At 43.1% G+C, this 20,269-nt stretch overlaps 1 protein-coding gene across 3 annotated transcripts in view; it reads right to left on the bottom strand.

The window, feature by feature from the left end:
- Nucleotides 1-20,269, bottom strand: part of PARL (presenilin associated rhomboid like) — a 598,848-nt gene that overhangs the window by 438,232 nt on the left and 140,347 nt on the right. For all 3 annotated transcript variants that reach the window (XM_030217136.1, XM_030217137.1, XM_030217138.1), the window contains exon 4: nucleotides 18,641-18,689. In XM_030217136.1, the coding sequence (XP_030072996.1) occupies nucleotides 18,641-18,689 (49 nt within the window). The remainder of the gene's footprint in view (nucleotides 1-18,640; nucleotides 18,690-20,269) is intronic.

Raw genomic sequence — 20,269 nt, 5'->3', positions numbered from 1 at the left:
TCACCTCTAACGCTGTCTTTCAAAATCCCTCTTTGTCTTTCTTATCAGCGCTTTGCATCTGACTTGACATTCCTTATGCCACTTCTTACTTTCTTCAGTCGGTTAATTGGACTTACTTGTTTCAGCTTTTGTGTTATGTGGGAGTAAAAGGTTGGTTTTATCAGGCCCTACACACACCTTATTCGGCTCCAAGAGCTGCAATCGGTCAATGGCACACAAACAAACACATTTTCGATAGAACAGGGTACTCGACAAGGTTGCCCATTCACACCACTGCTCTTTGCTCTCTATTTAGAACCACTCTTGCGTACAATACAGAAATACCAGATATCATAGGACTCCTGCTTGGTAAAGAGTGCTTGAAGATATGATATGCTGGCGACTCTTGCAAACCCGGACTCTTCATTAACATAGTAACATAGTAGATGACGGCAGAGAAAGACCTGTACAGTCCATTCAGTCTGCCCAACAAGATAAACTCATATGTGCTACTTTATGTGTATACCTGACCTTGATATGTATCTGCCATTTTCAGGGCATAGATCGTAGAAGTCTGCCCAGCACTAGCCCCGCCTCCCAACTACTAGCCCCACCTCCCACTACCGGCTTTGCCACCCAATCTCCGCTAAGCTTCTGAGGATCCATTCCTTCTGAACAGGATTCCTTTATGTTTATCCCACACATTTTTGAATTCCATTACCGTTTTCATCTCCACCACCTCCTGCGGGAGGGCATTCCAAGTATCCACCACTCTCTCCGTGAAAAAAATACTTCCTGACATTTTTCTTGAGTCTGCCCCCTTCAATCTCATTTCATGTCCTCTAGTTATACTGCCTTCCAATCTACGGAAAAGGTTCGTTTGCGGGTTAATACCTTTCAAATATTTGAATGTCTGTATCATATCACCCCTGTTTCTCCTTTCCTCCAGGGTATACATGTTCAGGTCAGCAAGTCTCTCCTCATACGTCTTGTAACGCAAATCCCATACCATTTTTGTAGCTTTTCTTTGCACTGCTTCAATTCTTTTTACATCCTTAGCAAGATACGGCCTCCAAAACTGCCAACGACTTATACAGTAATATCAACACCTCCTTTCTTCTGCTGGTCACACCTCTCTCTATACAGCCTAGCAACCTTCTGGCTACGGCCACCGCCTTGTCACACTGTTTCGTTGCCTTCAGATCCTCAGATATTATCACCTCAAGATCCCTCTCCCCGTCTGTACATATCAGACTCTCATCACCTAACACATACATCTCCCTTGGATTTCTACTCCCTAAGTGCATCACTTTGCATTTCTTCGCATTGAATTTTAATTGCCAAACCTTAAACCATTCTTCTAGCTTCTGCAGATCCTTTTTCATGTTTTCCACTCCCTCCTGGGTGTCCACTCTGTTACAAATCATTGCCTTGATTGATAAGTGCAGTGGATTAATTTGGATATTTTTCAGGTCTGTCGTTTAACTTGCAGCAGTTGTTGGTCCTCCCATTGCAGGAATTGGTTCAGAGGCAATTGAGGGAGAATTTTTCATTCTTGGGCAGGAGAGGCAATCCATTCTCTTGGGTTATGGATCCCTCGAGATCTATCTTGTTTACACAAACTTAATGTTCAATCCCTACTAACCTTTACTTTTCTGAAATTACAAATGTGGCAGCATTTCCCTATTTCTCTACTGGGACGTACAGCGCTATACAATATGATGCTCACCCCAAAATGGCTATATGTGCTCCAAATGTTACCCCTTCGACTTACTTTTAAGCATAGCCATGGGCTTGAAAGAACGCTGAATACATTTCCATGGCGAGCCAAGCGAGCTAGGGTTCCACTATTGGTATTGAAGTTGCCCAGAAGTAAAGGTGGTTTAGGGTTATTGGACATCTGACTTTTCTCTTTGGCATGCAAAATGAGACATATTGGCGACTGGTTCCGGGGTACTTCATATTTTTGGACTCAGCTTTGGAGAAGGATCTGGGAGCTCCATGGCACTTTAGTAGTTGGTTGCACTCATTGCCACCCGCTCAGTTTTCTATGCTCCATTGCGTGTGGTGTTAGGTTTGTAAATTCTTGGCTTTACCTTCTTCCTGTACACCGTTACTTCCAATTTGTGGTAATGCGGCATTTCCTCCAGGAATGGTAGATACAACATTTGCACGCTGGACAAGAAGTGGTTTGATCCACTTGTTCCAGGTAACTAATGAGGAAGGTGAACTTAAACCTTTTGTAGAATTACAGACAGCCCATTTGGCAGTTACAGCATTATATGCATTCTTTGCCTCCAGATGCACTTTCGAGAAATTATTAGAGTCCTATTGGCTGGACACCCAAAATCTGGTTCCTCTTAAATGTTTGCCTGAGCTGGAATATGAGCACTACATGAACCAGTGGAACACGGATTTGGGTATTCAGCTGACGAGTAAGCAGTTTAAACGCTGTGTTCTCCAATGCAAGAGCCTGACGAGTGACGCATTACACAGGGAATTTCAACATAAGTTCCTTCTACAGATGTACATTTCCCCTTAATGAGCTTTTCTAGCAACTCTGCAAACTGATGACACATGCCACAAATGTGTACAGAGATTTGCAACCCTGGGTCATATGTTTTGGGGATGTCACATAGTGCAACGTTTTTGGCAGCAAATGGCAACCAGGTTTCCATGTTATGGTGCTGGAAATGGTGACCTGTGATTTTTATGCTTTTTGATTAATTTAGGTGTTCCTGCCCAGTGCCCAAGGGGTATACTGTTTTTTTTTTTTGAAACAGGTAACATTAATAGGTAAAAAATGTATCTTGAAACAATGGCTATCTGCAGACTCACCAACACAAGCACAATGGATATCTTTGATGATTCAGCAGGCCTCATTAGAGTGCCCCGGAGTTCAGGACACAGACTCACTAGCAGGCAGACGCTTTACTCAGACTTGAGAGCCCTTTTGGACTATTAACACTGTTGGCCAGAAGACGTTTACTTAATGCCTGATTTACTATGGTAGTTGCAACTCACATACAGCTATAACCAAAAGTGGGTGAGTTTTTATGGGAGTTGAGTTGGGAGGGTTTATGAGGTTCTTCTTCAACAGAAATTTACGATTCTGAGGTTGTATGATGTTATGTGATGTACTTGCAATGAACTAATAAAGATGACTTAAAAAAATAAATAAGCGGCTTGGATTGCTATGTGATTAAAATCAGCAAATCCCAAACGCAAGCTGTTTCTCGGTATAGCCAAAGGGAACCTACAGGGGTAACATTCAGCCTGCGGCAGTAAACGGCTTGTAAGTGGCTCCCAGCCACAGGATAAACTAAGCCAGATATTCAATGCCAGGGCATGTGCACTGACCTGGAAGTTAATCGGGCACCAGCAAACATTCAGACGAGTGGTTAAGGTTAACTCAGTGCATAAAGTTGGGACAGTCTTTTTTCTGACCTAACTTTAAATGCTTACTTAGACAGTAAAAGACTATCGTTCTCAAGTGTTGGTTCTGCCCAAGCTCTACCCCGGACTGCCCCTGATCTAGCCACTTAAGAAATGGCCGATGTATATCACGGGTGTAAACGGACGGCAGCAAAAGACCCCCTACCATCTGGTGAAATACAATATTTCTCAAGGGGTCTATTCCCGACTTTTCTCACGAAAAGCCAAGGCAACCAAATCTGTACAGTAAAGCTTATAAGTGACAATCCAAAAGATGACTTCTTCTCCTGTTTGAGGTCTAAAAAATGGGAGAATACCTCGTGCTACTTTAACTGTAACTGCGCTGTTAAGTATTGGGGAAAGGTGTTGTATGACTCTGGCGGGGCCTGGACCTGAGGCTTCTAATAAAGGTTCACACAACAGATGGTACCTGTCGGTGGGATTCAGTGCTACTGAATATCAGCAGCCAGCCCACTCAGCAGTGTTTAACTGGGCAAGAGCCTCTCCTGCTCAGTTAAACCCTCTTGAAAATTGACCACCTGATTATGTGTGGATGAGCATCATATGAAGGAGATGAACAAATACCCAGTAAAATATTATTCTGACTGCCAGATGATTGATGTGGGCAGTGTTGTATAGTAATGAAGTAAAAGTAACACGTTACGATACTTAAGTAAACATTTCAGTACTTTTGCTCACTACTGAGTACATAAGACTGAGCACTTTTATTTGTAATGGAATACTATCTGCACCAATTTTAAGTACTTACCTTGTTACAATTCGGTTTTGTTACAAGTAACATGGTGGCTGAAGAACTAAATTTTCCTCCCTCTTCCTCTTCACACAGCTCTGAGCAGTAGCGTAGCCACAGGTGGGCCTGGGTGGGCCAAAGGCCCACCCACTTAGGGCTCAGGTCCACCCAACAGTAGCAAACGTTTAACGGTAGCTGGTGGGGATCCCAAGCTCTGCCAGCTGAAGTCTTTCCCCTGATGGTAACGAAAACACTACTCTCCATGATACCGGCATCTGCGCATGCTGTTTTCAGTGCATGCCTGCTAGAGACTGCCAAGGTGGAAAGAAGCATTTTCCCACCTGCTGAGATATTTTTTGGTGGTGATCGGGGGGGTGGGGGAGGGAGAACACTTGGTATCCACCCACGTCTTACCTAGGCCCACCCAAAATCTGTTGTCTGGCTACACCCCTGGCTCTGAGGCAAGGGCATAGCTACGGGCCCACCTATTCTCAGCTCAGGCCCACCCTCTGTCTCTGATCACCACCAATCAGGTGCCTGTCTTAGGTGCTAGATACCGTGCACAGCCACAGTAAGTTGCCCTACCATTAGCACTTAAGCCACATGCAAGACGAAGCCTCCTGTGAGCCGCCCGTGCCTCCTCAGTGCATTGCAGCTGAAGTTGTTGTTTGCTGCTGCTCCTCTAGGAGACCGCATGCACCACCAGACACAGTGAGCCAGTCCCAGGAGGAACCAGTGAAGAAACTTGTAATTGGGGAGGTCTGTTCAGTTGAACTCAGGAAGGCAAGCAGGCAGCAGTGCCAGGGCTGGGCTCCCAATTACAACTTAGCCTGCTAGCCCCCCCCTTCCCCCACCATCCCATGCCAGTGCTGCCAGGTGGTACCGCTACTGCTGCATTGAGAAATCTGGACATTGGGCTGTCATCAGCCCCATCCTACTGAGTTAAAGTCTACTGTTCTCCCCCTGCCCTGCAGAACTAAAAGGACTCAGTCATCTTGGGCTCCTTTCTCCAGCACTGCACACCAATCAGGGCCTCATGGGGGCAGTAGATTTCTTCTGCAGGAAGCTCAGCTCAATAGGTTAAAAAAACAATAAAGTTTTATATTTAATGTTGTTGGTGGGCTACTGGGCTTCCCACCAATATTAAATACAAACCTTTTTTGTTTTTAACTTGGGCAGTGCAGAGCCCACCCCCAACCCAGGACAGAAACGAAGTGCTTTGAAAATGAGCCTCCTAGCCTCCAAAACCGAACACAGTACTCCAAGTGAGGCCTCACCAATGTGCTGTATAGGGTATTATGGACTCCTCCTTTATGCTGATTATATCCCTTGCTATGCAGCCTAGCATCCTTCTGGCTTTCGCAACCACCTTGTCACACTGTTTCACCACCTTGAAATTCTCAGACACAATCACCCCAAGGTCCCTCCTGGTCTGTGCTCAAACTCTTCCCTCCAATCACATTCAATTCATTTGAGGTTTTGTTCCCAAAAGCACACAACTCTGCTCATATTTGGATTACAGGTTAACTGCAAGCATCCAACTAAACCTCTAGTTCTGAAGATCACTTCTCATTTTACCCATTTGAAGTGTGCACTCTGTAGCAGATCTTTGTCATCTGCCAAAGGCAATTTTTCCCTTCTAACCCTTCAGAGATATCACTCATGAAGATGCTGAACAGAATTGTCCCCAGGACTGACCTCTGAACTCCATTACTCATTCTTCTAAATTAAAGTCATTTACAACTACCCTCTGTCATTTGTTAGTCGACCAATTTTTTATCCAGTTGACCACTTTGAGACCCATCCCTAAGCTGGTCAATTTGTTTATAAGTCACCGATAAGGAACTGTATCAATGACTTTAATGAAATCCAATGACATCACGTCTAGTGCATGCCCTTTATCTAGTTCTCTGGTCACCCAGTCAAAGAAATCGATTCGTTTGACTATCTGCCTCTGGTAAAAAACCATGTTGCTTTGGATGTTGCAACCCACTGAACTGTAATAAGATCACTACTCTTTCCTTCAGCAGCATCTCCATTACCTTTCCCACCCTGTTCATTACCACTTTTGTGAAAAGGATCAACATCTACCTCACGCCAATCAACATCTACCTCTCTCCAATCATGTGGAGCCGCTCCTGTCTCTAGGGATCTGCTAAACACATCCTTAAAAGACCTGCTAGAACTTCTGTTCCTTTAGTATTCAGGGATGTATTCCATCTGGTCTCATGGTTTTGTCCACTTTCAGCCTGCAAGTTCTTCACAAACATCCTTGTCTGTAAATGGTCCTGTTCTATATAATTGTACAATTCTATAACTGTGCCAATGTGGTACCTATTTTCAAAAATACAGCAGCGGGAGACCACGTGATGCGATGAGCTGAGCAGGACGTGAATTGCTCTAGCTCAGAGACTCGCTCCCCCAACACCGCTTAATTTTACAACAACGCGGCAACTACCACCATCAACTAAGACTATAAGAGTCTATGGACAAATACATTCAAAAATCGCCAGGTGGTATGGCGCTGCGAACCGCAAAAAAAGAAAAAGTTAAAACGGGAACCCTAGACGGAGTTGCGGCGGAAGGCCCGGGAATCACGGCAGTGGCTTCTCATTTTACAGAGCAGCAATTGGTCCAACTGACCTCGGCTATTGAAAAGGCATGGGCTCCGAAATGGTCGGCATTACATGACAAATTAGATCAATACCAGACCGCGGTGGACGGCTTGGGGATCAGGACGGGAGATCTAGAGGCCAGAATGGCGGCTCTCGAGGACGAGACACGTGGTTATGGGCCGGATATCCATACTCTGCAAAAGCAACTGAAGGAACAGAGTGCAAAGCTGGAGGACCTAGAGGGCCGTTCGCGGAGAAATAATGTCCGTATAGTTGGGCTCCCAGAGCTACTGCCAGAGCGAAATTTGGAAACCTGGCTTGAAAATTGGCTAGGCAAAGAATTGGCGCTCACGGATTCGTCGGGTTCACTAGTAATCGAACGGGCACATCGAATAGGAAGAAAAGTAGAAGCAAACAACAGGCCTAGAGTTGTGGTGGCGAAAATCTTGAACTATAAACACAAAATCGAAATATTACAAGGATTTAAACTAAAGAGAGACTCACTTAAATATGGCGGACGCAATATTCTGATCTTTCAAGACTACACAACGATGGTCCAGGAACAGCGCAAAAAATTTCACCCATTATGCGCACAATTGATTGAGAAGAAGATAAAGTTTGCGTTACAATATCCTGCTAAGCTGAGGCTGTATATTCAGGACAAATGGCAATCTTTTGATAAAATGGAGGAGGCACGAACGGCTCTGGAGGAACACCAATTGTTGGATAGCTCGTAGTAAAGAAAATGAACATAACTGTGTAAGGAGAGGTAACTGACTGTGAGTAAGGTCATTGCAAATGAAAAAGGGGAGAAAATACACTGTATAAAGATGGGGGGGGGGGTCTCAAAGCATAGACACGTGGTTTCTTCACATTTTCGTAGGCATTGCGGCCTGGGAAATGTTTTGGGGTAGCATAACAGGATGGGGAATTGGGGAACACCGGGCAAGGTTGGGAATGGAAAGGGAGGGGGGGTGGGGGGGGGGAAAAATGCTTTAGTATGGCTCAGCCAAAATAGAGATGAGGATTGTATAGTATTTCCCCGAGGGCGAGACGGGGAGATGACACAATTAAAACAAGGGGTACATGGGAGACTGGATAAGAATCAGGTATGGCGTCACACAGCAGGGCAACACACACAATTTAGACTATGCCTGTGCGAATAATAACATGGAACGTGGGAGGGATTTCCTCTCCAATAAAACGGGCAAAAATACTGGCGGCTCTACGTAGACACAGAGCAGATATTGCTTGTTTACAAGAAACCCGACTGACAAAGGCAGAACATGACAAACTAAAGAAAACCTGGGTTGGAGAGGTGTTTGCTAGCCCCCCCCGGGGCCGCAAAGGAGGGGTAGCAGTGCTATTTAGAAAAGGACTGGCATATAAGACCTCGGTGATAGCCACAGATCAGGCGGGCAGATATTTGATGTTAAAAGTATGGTTGCAAGGGATGGAAGTGAACTTACTAGTAATTTATGGGCCTAACAAACATGAACCTGGGTTTTATCAAACAATAATGAAGCTATGTAATTTAAATGGAAATCGCCCATTATTGGTGGTGGGAGATCTAAATTTGGTAATGGACCCAGACCGGGACTGTACAAATCCAGGTTCCGCACACTATCAAGGTCACAGAGGAGAGACACTACCAGGTTTGGTACGCACACAAGACCTAGTTGACACATGGAGGGCCTTGCACCCAACAGAAACAGATTTCACGCATAGATCTAGGGCGCATGGGACGCAAGCCAGGCTAGATTACATGTTAATAACGCGTGGAGAGTTTTATAGAGTGCAAAGGGTAACTATAGGGCCGGAAGAAATATCTGACCACACTCCAGTGTGGCTGGACCTGGAAACTAATATCGGGGAGTCGTGTGGGAAAAGATGGAGGTTCCCGGCCTATCTGGTGGCTGACCCGCAATTCCAAAAATATATTACCAAAAAATGGGAGGAATTTGAGGCAGACAATGCGCAGCATGTAGACCAAGCGTCCCTATTTTGGTCGACCTTTAAGGCCGTCCTGCGGGGAGCCATTATAGCTTATGTCTCTCTTAAAAAGAAGAAAATGGCTGCTAGTGTGCTTTTACTAGAAGCACAACTGAGACGAGCTAAGAGAGATTATGCAGAGAAACCAACCCCATTGAGGCTGGAGACTATGAAAGCCACTCAGGTGTCTCTTAATACAATGCTGCACGAAAAAGAAACACATTCCCAACTGTATAAGAAATATAGGTTAGAGAGATATGGTAATCGGCCGGGACGCATGCTGGCTCGGGCTATAAAGACCTGGAACGGCCCAAGAACTATTGACGCGCTTAGAAATCGACAGGGTCAAATAACTAACAACCCAACACAAATTGCTAAAATTCTGGCCTCACATTTTGCCACTTTATATAAAAAAGAACAGTTAGAAAGCCCTCAGAGGATTGAGAGGTATTTGGCACGAACGAGGCTCCCCAAACTGACAGCTGTGGAACACCGAGCCTTAAATGCCCCCTTGACGGCTAAAGAATTGCAGGCAGTAATAAAAAAACTGAAGACATGCTCTGCACCAGGGCCTGATGGATTTTCAGGCGAATTTTACAAGATGATGCCATTAAAGGCAGGGGGGGCATTGCTAGACTACTTTGAAGAGGTGATAGAGTGCGGCAAGTTGGCACAGTACGCTAATACATCAACAATCACACTAATACTAAAACCGGGTAAACCAAAAGAATTAGCAGAGTCGTACAGACCCATATCGTTATTGAACGTAGATGTTAAAATATTAGCAAAAATTTTAGCGGAACGCATGGCAGCTGTTCTTCCTAGATTGATAGGACCGGACCAAGTGGGATTCGTTAGGAATAGGTCATCGGTATTAAATGTGCGAAAGGCCCTGGTGGCGATGGCAAGATGTCAGGAGAGGAGAGACCCTGCGATGCTCCTGAGTCTGGACGCTGAAAAAGCTTTTGATAAAGTGAGTTGGGATTTCCTTTTCCAGACTTTGGAGCATCTGGGCTTTGGAGAATGGTTTAGCAGAGCAGTAGGAACCCTGTACAACCAACCAAGGGCGGCAATACTGGTAAATGGGGCACTAAGTGAGGAATTTAAAATAGAACGTGGCACGAGACAAGGATGCCCCTTGTCTCCATTATTGTTTGTGCTCACTCTGGAACCGCTGCTGAGACAAATAACTGAGGTAGAGGCTATAAAAGGAGTGAGTTTTGATAGGTACCAACTTAAAGTATTAGCATATGCCGATGACCTTTTGGTGATACTTACAGACCTTAAACATTCGCTGGGTCCCCTTTTGGAGGTATTGGACAGGTATAGGAGGGTTGCGGGATTTACCTTAAATCTGGATAAGTCCCAGGCTTTGTCAGTCCTTCAAGATCCGGCAGAAAGAGAAGGGTACCGGCTCCCCTTTAAACAAGCAGAGGGAGTACTCAAATATTTAGGGATATGGTTATCAACGAATTTGGCGCAGATTTACACACTTAACACACAACGACTATTGAGAGACACTGAGCAGAATTTAAGGGGATGGGAATCACTGCCACTAAATTTATGGGGAAGAATAGCCTTGTATAACATGTGTATTGTACCTAAATGGTTGTATGTATTTCAATTGTTGCCTTTATTTTTGAGAAACAAAGAAGAACGCAGTCTGAATAAAATGTTAAGAAAGTTTTTATGGAGGGGGAAAAAAGCTCGTTTATCAATGAGAATTCTGTGTACACCAGAAGAATATGGTGGGATGGGATTGATTAGTATTAAAAATATAACAGCTGCTAGTGGGATGCGCCATATCAACGACTGGTTCCGCCAGACATCCTACTTCTCAAACACAGAGTTGGAACTCAGCCTGCTTCCACAGACTCATTTTAGTAACTGTCTACATTCAGGAGGAGGAGATATTCCTGTGATATTGAAAGTCACGGGGATTATGAGTTCAGCTAAGGCAAATTGGAAATGGATATGCCGGATGCACCAATTCTCGCCCAAAGTAACTCCCTACCTTTCTATTGTAAATAATTCTAACTTCAAGCCAGGATGCATATACCCTGCTTTCAGTAGGTGGAAACTAAAAGGAATGACATACCTGTTGCAAGTACTGACGCTGGAGGGTAAACTCAAATCATTTTCAGAATTGCAGACAGAGTTTTTAATCCCTCCAAGAGACTATTTTCACTATGTACAGTTGCAACATTATATCAGGACACTGCCATGGACAGACTTGACGGAAGACGTCCAAGAAGAGCTGTCTTCAGCGTATTCTTTAAGAGCACAGGATAAAGTACCGTTGGCATTCCATCATCGCCACATAAGAGATATGACTCCAGAGGTGAATTACAAACGGTTGGCAGAAAGCTGGGGAATAGACTTATCCACAGACATTACTGAAGAACTGCTCAAAGACTATATTCTGTCAATTAAGAGTCGTTCAAAATATGCAGGACATTGGGAGATCCAGTACAAAATTGCGATGCGGATGTATGTGGCGCCTAGAAGGGCGTTTCATATGGGCATGTCCCCGTGGGGGGAATGTCCAAAATGTGGAATAGAAGGAGCGACGTTGGGACACATGTTGTGGTCATGCAAAGGAATACAAAAGTTTTGGAAGGTCATAACATCCCAGGTTTCCAATTTGTGGAAAGTGAAATGGCAGTTAGATGCGAGACTGTTGTTTAACCACTTCGGAGCGCCGTGGCGTTCAGTGAAAGGGTTGAAAGTATTTCTAGGAAAAACTGTCATAATAGCACAACAATGCATAATGGCCAACTGGATCACAACTAAATGTCCAACGTTGCAGGAATGGAGAATACGCATGATGACTCTGATGCGAACGGAAAAGATGGCAGTAAGGGATATTTCATCAAGGAATGGGAAGAACTGGCAGCACTGTTGGTGTTTATTTCTGAATACACTCACCCCGGCGGCGAGAAGCCGACTTTTGAACAGATAACTATAAATAAGTTTGAGTCATACTGGACGGATACAAGTTGGATTACAAAGCTAAAAGGGGGGGGGGAAATGGGGGGGGGAAAAGAAAAAGGGGATCTACAGGGAAGGGATAGGGGGGCTGGGGAAGGGAGGAGAAAAAGGGAATTGAGAACTTGTTAGTCACATGATGTTAGCATGGTTATATTTGTTCAAAGTTTAAAGTGCAACATATGGCTGGTTATTAATAATGTTAATGTTAATGCGTAGTTCCACAGCAAAACAAAAGGGCTTAAACTAAGGTGAAGATATGTCAATTGCTGCTGGGGAGCTCGCTTATGTAATGTGAAAAGTTATAGCTGATTGTATGCACTTAATAAAAATGATTGAAACACAAAAATACAGCAGCTGCCTGCTTTCCTTTATAGAATACTAACATCACTGCTAAAATACACACCTATAATTCAGGTGCGAGCAATTATAACAGCCATTGCACTGATGTAAATGCTTGCAACCAAATTGCTGAAACATGTGCATAAATTATTTTATAATTTATATGTATAATTGTGCAACCCTACCATGCTCTGCCCATGTGTACACCGATTTAAACTTAATTAAAAAAAAAACTCAACAAATAAAATGTTGGTGCCCACTTTATAGAATTAACCCCACTGTCTCTATTAGTGAGCACTAGATTATGTGTCACCCTTTCCTTCATGAGTTCCACTGACACCTTCATGAGTAAAGTTTCTTGAAAGGCATCCACAATCTCTCTGCTACTTTCTGATTCCTGCAAACTAGATGCTCCAGACCACATCTGGTAGTTGTATTTCCTAGGAACAGTACCTCCTACATCATTCCCAATTTTTGGATAGCAATGACCAAATATCTTTCTATTGTTATTATTTGAGTATTTATATATTGCTTAGACCTAAGCAGTTTACACCTTCACTTTACAGGTGCTGGGTCTGTCCCTATTGGGCTCACAGTCTAGGTAGTCAGTTGTACTACTGTTGTACCTGGGGCAACAGAGGGTTAAGTGACTTGCCCAGGGTCACATGGAGCTGCATAGAGAACTGAACCTGGTTTCCCAGGATCTCAACCCACAGATGCTGCCTTCCTTTTCACAGGCAAGAAGCACTTCTGAACATGCAACAGTACTTACCAGGGGCTGTCTGGTTATTTCTCCTAGCTCAGTATTTCCCAAACCAGCCAGTCAGGCTTTTCAGTATATCCACAATGAATATTCATGAAATAGATTTGCATGCAGTGGAGGCAGTGCATGCAAATCTCTCTCATGAATATTCATTGTGGGTATCCTGAAAATCTAACTGGCAGGGGTGCCTCCAGGACCAAGTTTGAGAACCACTGTCCTAGCTGAAGATCCTGGCAAACATTTCACCTTCTTATGGACTTCAGTCCATATTCCCAAGCTAAAGCCTCTGATAATGGAGTGTCCTAGAAGCAGTACTTTTCTCTTTCTAGTTGTCTTATCAGTGCCTTGGGGATTCTGTGTACAATCAGTATCTTTATCTCTGGCACTAATTTGGGTTCCATTGCAAGATTTGTTAGTTTTCCAATACAGCAAAGGCATTTTGTAGTGGTATCATTTGGGATAGTAGTTTGTCTCTGTTACAGGTCGTAATCTATCAAAGGTCAATGTAATCCACCGAGTTGTTTCTTTGTAGGAATGATGATGTGGTGTTCCAGAATAAAACTGCTATCTTTCTGACAGACAGACTTTAAACCAGGCAAATATTGTTGCCACAAATACATGTTTCTGTCAGACATGTATGATAATTTTGGTCCATAGTATTGAAGGCTACTGAGAAACTCAGCAGCACTAGAACAGAAGCAGATCCCCTGTTACGGTTTCTGTAAAGACAGTCTACTAGTATATAAGAACTAGACTAGATTTTTTTAAAGTGCTTTCTGAAGGACAGTACACATATACTGTATAGTATACAACTGATGAGCTGAAATTCTTGCAGAAAACATGGCTCCTTGGAAAACCCTTCCCAAATGTTGTTATAACCTAGGGTCTTCTTCAAGTGGTATATTGGAAATCTCTCTGCATTTCTTTGACATACTTTTGGTGTGGTTGAATCAGCTATGAAAAAACCTTTTCTTTGTTGAATCCAGAACTTAGTTCAACTTTATATTTCAAATACAACTTTTTCAAAATAGGCTAAATACTGAATGAAGTATGCTCAATACGAAACTGTTGCTCAAGCAACAGGCCACATATAACAATTGCTATGTCCTTCGGTGACTCTATGAATTTTAAAAGAGTAACTACATCGGTTTTAAGTTTTCTTCTTGTTGTAGAGTTAATAAAACCTTCCATGACATGTGCTGCACATACCTCAAGTAAAATACATCTTCATAAGGAGAATCAATTCCGGAATGAGGAGGCGCAAGGTCAGAAGGAATCCCTATATAAAGTTCCACACCTGTAGGAGAAGATTACTTCTGGAAAATAAGGAGGATCTGGATAATCTTCAAGGCCATGCTGGGAAGTTTTGACCTTGAGACTGGATAATCTTCAAGGCCATGCTGGGAAGTTTTGACCTTGAGAAAGGAGGAGGTACCAAGTTTCCAACCCGTGATTCAGAATCCAAAGCGGATAAAAGAAAGATCACTGGGTCCTCAAAGGAACATGTCTTTCTCTATACATGGTTAACTCTTGCAAACTGAGAGGCTTGTTGTACAACCTGTTCTTGATATCTGATAGATCCTTCTAATAGCCCTTGATCAAGTCATTGAATATCTTTTTCAAGATGAATATGGCTGCTCTGTTAGAGGCATTGAAACAGATGGGTAAAACTCAACTGTTACCTTGACAATAACTGGGAGATCTGTATTTGTAGTTTTCAAGGTCAATGAGTGCAGCCCAGCTTTATGCCATAAATTGGAGAACAACAGGAAGTCTGTGCCAGCAAGAACACTGCACAGATAAAGGTGCGGTGCAAGAGGTCAAAGATGGCTTGTGCTGATCAGCACTGATGAAGACTGTTGGACTTTCTTTGCTGATGGCACTCAGGCATGTCAACGCTTTGTGTCTGTTGAGGCTTTTTACTTTGATTGATGGTGCAGAAGCGGTGTTAACTGTTTACAGTTAGATGTGGTGCCATGGCTATGGTCTTCTGTGCTGAAGTGCTGGTATTTTTCCAATACTTTGGAATGTAGCTTAGAATTTTCATGCTCAGTTCCATGTAACTGCACTGAAGATGTCTACGCTTTTAGCAAAGAAGTCTCACCTGAGACTCGGAGCCAGAGGAACATATGGTGCTGCTCTTGTACAAAGGACTGTTGAAGTCACTGCAGAGAGGAACTGACGCAACAAAAAGAAGGCCCTACTGGAGTATGCAGAATCAGTTGATCTCTACATTAAGCAAATGCTTTGTTGCTGTCTCTGTGCCAAGCAATAGCCTCTTCCTGCTTTCACAGTAGTTTTCTTCTATTATCAAAATCCTTGTGGTTTACGTGGATGACACAGAGGAGCATAATCGAACGCGAATGCCTATCTCCATGGGCGTCTATGTCCGAAAACGGGTACGTGAAGAGGCGGGACATACCGCACTTTCGAAAAAATTGACGTTTTTCAGCTGGGCGTTTGTTTTTTTTAGCGATAATGGAAACTAAAAACGCCCAGCTCAAAAACGTCCTAATCCGAGCCATTTGGTCATGGGAGGGGCCACAATTCGTAGTACACTCGCCCCCCTGACATGCCAGGACACCAACTGGGCACCCTAGAGGTCAGTTTAGTGGACTTCAGACAACGCTCCCACATACATATCTCCCTTACCACGGGTGCTGAGCACCCAACCCCCCTCCCCCAAAACCCACTACCCACAAATGCACAACTCTACCATAGCTGTTAGGGGTGAAGGGGGCACCTACATGTGGGTACAGTGGGATTTGGAAGCCTCCCATTTACCAGCACAAGTGTTACAGGTAGGGGGGATGGGCCTGGGTCCACCTGGCTGAAGTGCACTGCGGTGCCCACTAAAAGTGCTCCAGGGACCTGCATACACGCAGGCCTCTAGGACTTGTTGCTGCTATATAATATTGGCACACCAGTTGACACCTGAAGACTAATCTCTCCGAAAACGTCCTTTATTGGAATAAGCACGCTTACTCACAGTTAACTGCAGATCAGAGGTTGTGCCCCACTGGCAACGAGTCTCCCTGGTACTGAGATTAGCAGTAGGTCAGAGCTGGCAGAATGCTGTACAATGCCCTCTTTCAGCCACATTCGATTCCCGGCACAGGCAGCTCCTTGTGATTCTGGGCAAGTCACTTAACCCTCCATTGCCCGCCGCATAGACTCTGCCATGAGTGGGAAAGCGCGGGGTACAAATGTAATAAAAAAAAAAAAAAAAAAATTTTTTAATAAATAAAAAAATTCAAGGTAAGAACTACGTTCTGTAACGTGGCTAACACGTGAAAGGGATCTAAAACTGGCTTACAAAAATGGCCACTACCTCATGGACTACCGGAAACAAAACAGGGCACACTCTGACCCAGTAAGCAGGGGGAAAAGCACCATGGGGTAGAGCCTACCAACTACCAACATCGTGAGCATTTGCCACAAGCTAGTGGAATCACGCAGCCCAATACCCTACACCCACCACAATGCATTGCTGATGTGACTCTGCAGTGCGCATAACAGAAAAGGTGTCACACTCACCCGAGAGCCACATCAGAACCAGAGAAAGGCTGTTAGAGGATAGAACAAATTCTGCTGTCATGGAGGTGGGTACAGCATTTGAGGCTGGCATACAGGCTGGAAAAAAAGTTTTTAAAGTGGGGTTTTTTTGGTGGGAGGGGTTTAGTGACCACTGGGGGAGTCCGGAGAGGTCATCCCCGATTCCCTCCAGTGGTCATCTGGTCAGTTGGGGCACTTTTTTGGGACTTGTTCGTGAAAAAAAAGGGTAACAAAAAAGTGACCCAAAATCACGGTCAAAACTCCTTTTTTTTTTTTTTTTTCCGATTATCAGCTAAAGACGCCCATCTCTCCTTGGCCGATAACCACGCCCCAGTTCCGCCTTCACCACGCCTCCGACATGCCCCGTCAACTTACCCGTTTCCGTGACGGATTGCAGTTGGAAACGCCCAAAATCGGCTTTCGATTATACCGATTTGGGCGCCCACGGGAGAAAGATGCCCATCTCCCGATTTAGGTCGCAATATAGGCATTTTCCTCTTTCGATTATAAGCAGGACAGTCTCTTGACACACACATTAGTTAAAGTTTTGTTCATTCTATTAAGAAAACTGAGAAATATAAGAGGTTTCTTTCTAGCTGATAAATTTAAACTAAATAAAATAGCACAATGTGAAAGAAGATCATGAATTCAAACAATGAAAAACAGAATTTTGGCCCTTGGTGCTAAATTCATTGTCAAATTTCCTTGTAGATACTTGATGATCTCTTCAGAGAAATTGATATATGTTCTTAGATCATTTGTAATTAGAAGATTTCCATAAATCTATGTGTTAGGTTGAGTATATAGAGATGTCAGACTTTGATGTAGGGTAAATGAAACTATAATACAAGCTCCTCCTGTGAAACATTTTATTTCCTGTAATATCTTTTAAATTTTTCCTCAAGTTGTTTCCTTGCTCCAAGATCTGGGCTTGCTGTTAGAAAGCATCATCTTTCTTTTTTTCCTGCACTGTATTCCAATACAACTTTTTTTTTTCAAAAACCTTTTATTGAGTTTTTATAACATTGAATATGAACAACAGTCAAAATACAGATGAGATGAAAAACTAAGAGCATTATTTTAACAAGATTTAGATAAAGTACAACTTGTGCAATGCATATTACTGAAAGTTAATCTGAATTAGGTGAGAGGGCGAGTAGTGATTATGAAAGTCTCCAGAAGTTGCCAAAAGATGACCACAAGGTGATGAAATTTCACTGCGGCAGATTCTTCATATGATCTGATGGCACAAAGATGATTCCACCATTCGTGTACATTGAAATGTTTTTTTTTCAGTGAAGTACAATGATGTATGAAGCCAGTGCCATCATATCGAAGAGTTTGTGGAAGGGTTCTGAAATAGATAATCCTGTGGCAGCAGACCAGAGGATGAGAGTTTGGTATGAAATATGATAATCAGAGTTCAATGAGCAAATTTTAGATATTTTATCTCCATCCAGTAGGTGTTAACATTAGGACAGTGAAAAAGCAGATGAGTGAAAGAGCCATCTGGGACTCAACATAATCAGCATGTAGGAGGAAGGTGGCTGCTTGTGATTTTTGCTTGTTTGGATTGAGTCCAGTAAGCGTTATTGAAGAGAGAGAATTGTGAGAATCCAGCAAAAAGTTGGGCAGTTAGCTTTAGTCCAGAATAATGACCAATTCATTGTGTCTGCAGGCAAGTTAAATTCAGTTTCCCAGGCTTTTTCAGCATTCTGACAAGGATTATTGATATGATCATGAAATTGTTTGTAAATTTTGGGAGCCCTATTGTTACCTATGCATAGTAGCTTACAGAGGGATAATAATTTAACATTTTTAGTTAAAAAAAATGAAAAACAACACTGTAAGACTAAAACAGAGAAATTTGAGAAACCTTTGCTTTCATGTCCATATGACAGACTAGAATTAACAAAACTGAGGGGACCGAGGAAACCTAATGCGGGAAGGGCTGTACATAATCAGAACTGTACACTAGTTCTGAGCTCTGGGAGAGCTGCTCCATCCTGACACTAAGCCACTTGGCAGAGAAGAATTATACCAAAAATCTGATCTATTGATAGTTTGAAGCCCACAGCTAGAGACCAATGGATTACAGAAAGGAACGACAGAAAGTTAGGCTGCAACGGAGGGATGTAAAAATAAAAAATTATACAAGAGTTGGTAATTATAAAATATTTTAAATAAGTAAATGCTCAATAACTGTATGGTAAAACAAACCTGTCACAGTGCGCTGCCCCTCACTAAGGCTATTCCACCACTGGTTAACCTAAAACAGAACAGAAAAAAAAAACATTATACAGTATGTAGAAACATCAGACTAACTTGTAGCTAGAGAAAGTGACGTTAATCACCTGTAGCAGGTGTTCTCTAAGGACAGCAGGACAATTATTACCACAGATGGGTGATGTCATCTGATGGAGCCCCAGCACGGACCCTTCTCAGCATTCTATAATTTCTAGAAACCCACTGGCAATGCCCACTGCACGTGTGCATACATTCCTGCCCGGCAACATGGGACCAGGCAGTTGAATACAAAAGCTTTCAGAATACAACTTCTAGGGAACATGGGAGGGTATGTGATAATAAGTGTCCTGCTGTTCTGAGAGCACCTGCTACAAGCAAGTAACTTCACTTTCTCCGAGGAAAAGTAGGACCACTTACCACAAATGGGTATCCCTAGCTACCAAGTTCACCCAAAACAACAAATAAATAGGGGCTTGCAACAGGCGAAGCCAACAAGAAACTAATCAAAGGAACTTCAGTGGGGGGGGGGGGGGGGGGGTTCTTTTCTGTAGGTGCAATCTGTAGGTGTTAATTAAAGTGTGAGGAAGTAGAATAGTTGCAGAAGTTACTAAGGGTGATCTGATTACTGAGTTAGCTTTAAAGGGTCTGTTTGAAGCAGTCCCCTTAGATTCAAAACTATATAAAGAGGAAAGGTCCCACTTAACTTTCTTTCTGAAAAGTTACGTAAGTATTGCCACAATGGGACAGACCAAAGGTCCATCAAGCCCAGCATCCTGTTTCCAACAGTGGCCAATCCAGGTCACAAATACCTGGCAAGATCCCAAAAATGTTCAATACATTTTATGCTGCTTCTCCCAGAAATAAACAGTAGACTTTCCCCAAGTCCATTTTAATAATGGTATATGGACTTTTCCTTTAGGAAGCCGTCTAAACCTTTTTTTAAACCCCGCTAAGCTAACCACCTTTACCACATTCTCTGGCAACGAATTCCAGAGTTTAATTACACATTTGAGTGAAGAAATCTTTCTCCAATTCGTTTTAAATTTTACTATCTTGTAGCTTCATCGCACGCCCCCTAGTCCTAATATTTTTGGAAAGAGTAAACAAACTATTCACATCTACCCGTTCCACTCCACTCATTATTTTATAGACCTCTATCATATCTCCCCTCAGCCGTCTTTTCTCCAAGCTGAAGAGCCCTAGCCGCTTTAGCCTTTCTTCATAGGGAAGTCGTCCCATCCCCTTTATTATTTTCATCACCCTTCTCTGTACCTTTTCAAATTCCACTATATCTTTTTTGAGTTGTGATGACCAGAATTGAACACAATATTCGACATGAGGTCACACCATGGACCAATACAAAGGCATGATATTGTCTTCATTTTTTTTTCCATTCCTTTTGTAATAATACCTAGCAATCTCAAGTTCTAAAAAAAAGATGACGATCACGTGGTGCGATGAGAGAGTGAGACGTGTTTTTTGCTCTCTCCGAGGCCCAGACGCGCTTAAACTCAAAAAACCCAACAACGATAAAAAATAATACCTCTCAGGCAGAGCAGGCCATCTGATTATACATGGACAAATTTTTGGAAGCGCCAGTTA

The sequence above is a fragment of the Microcaecilia unicolor genome, chromosome 10 (genome assembly GCF_901765095.1).
Source record: "Microcaecilia unicolor chromosome 10, aMicUni1.1, whole genome shotgun sequence".
NCBI classification, from domain to species: domain Eukaryota; kingdom Metazoa; phylum Chordata; class Amphibia; order Gymnophiona; family Siphonopidae; genus Microcaecilia; species Microcaecilia unicolor.
Note: the sequence above shows the minus strand (reverse complement) of the source record. Positions and strands in the feature narration are given on the sequence as shown.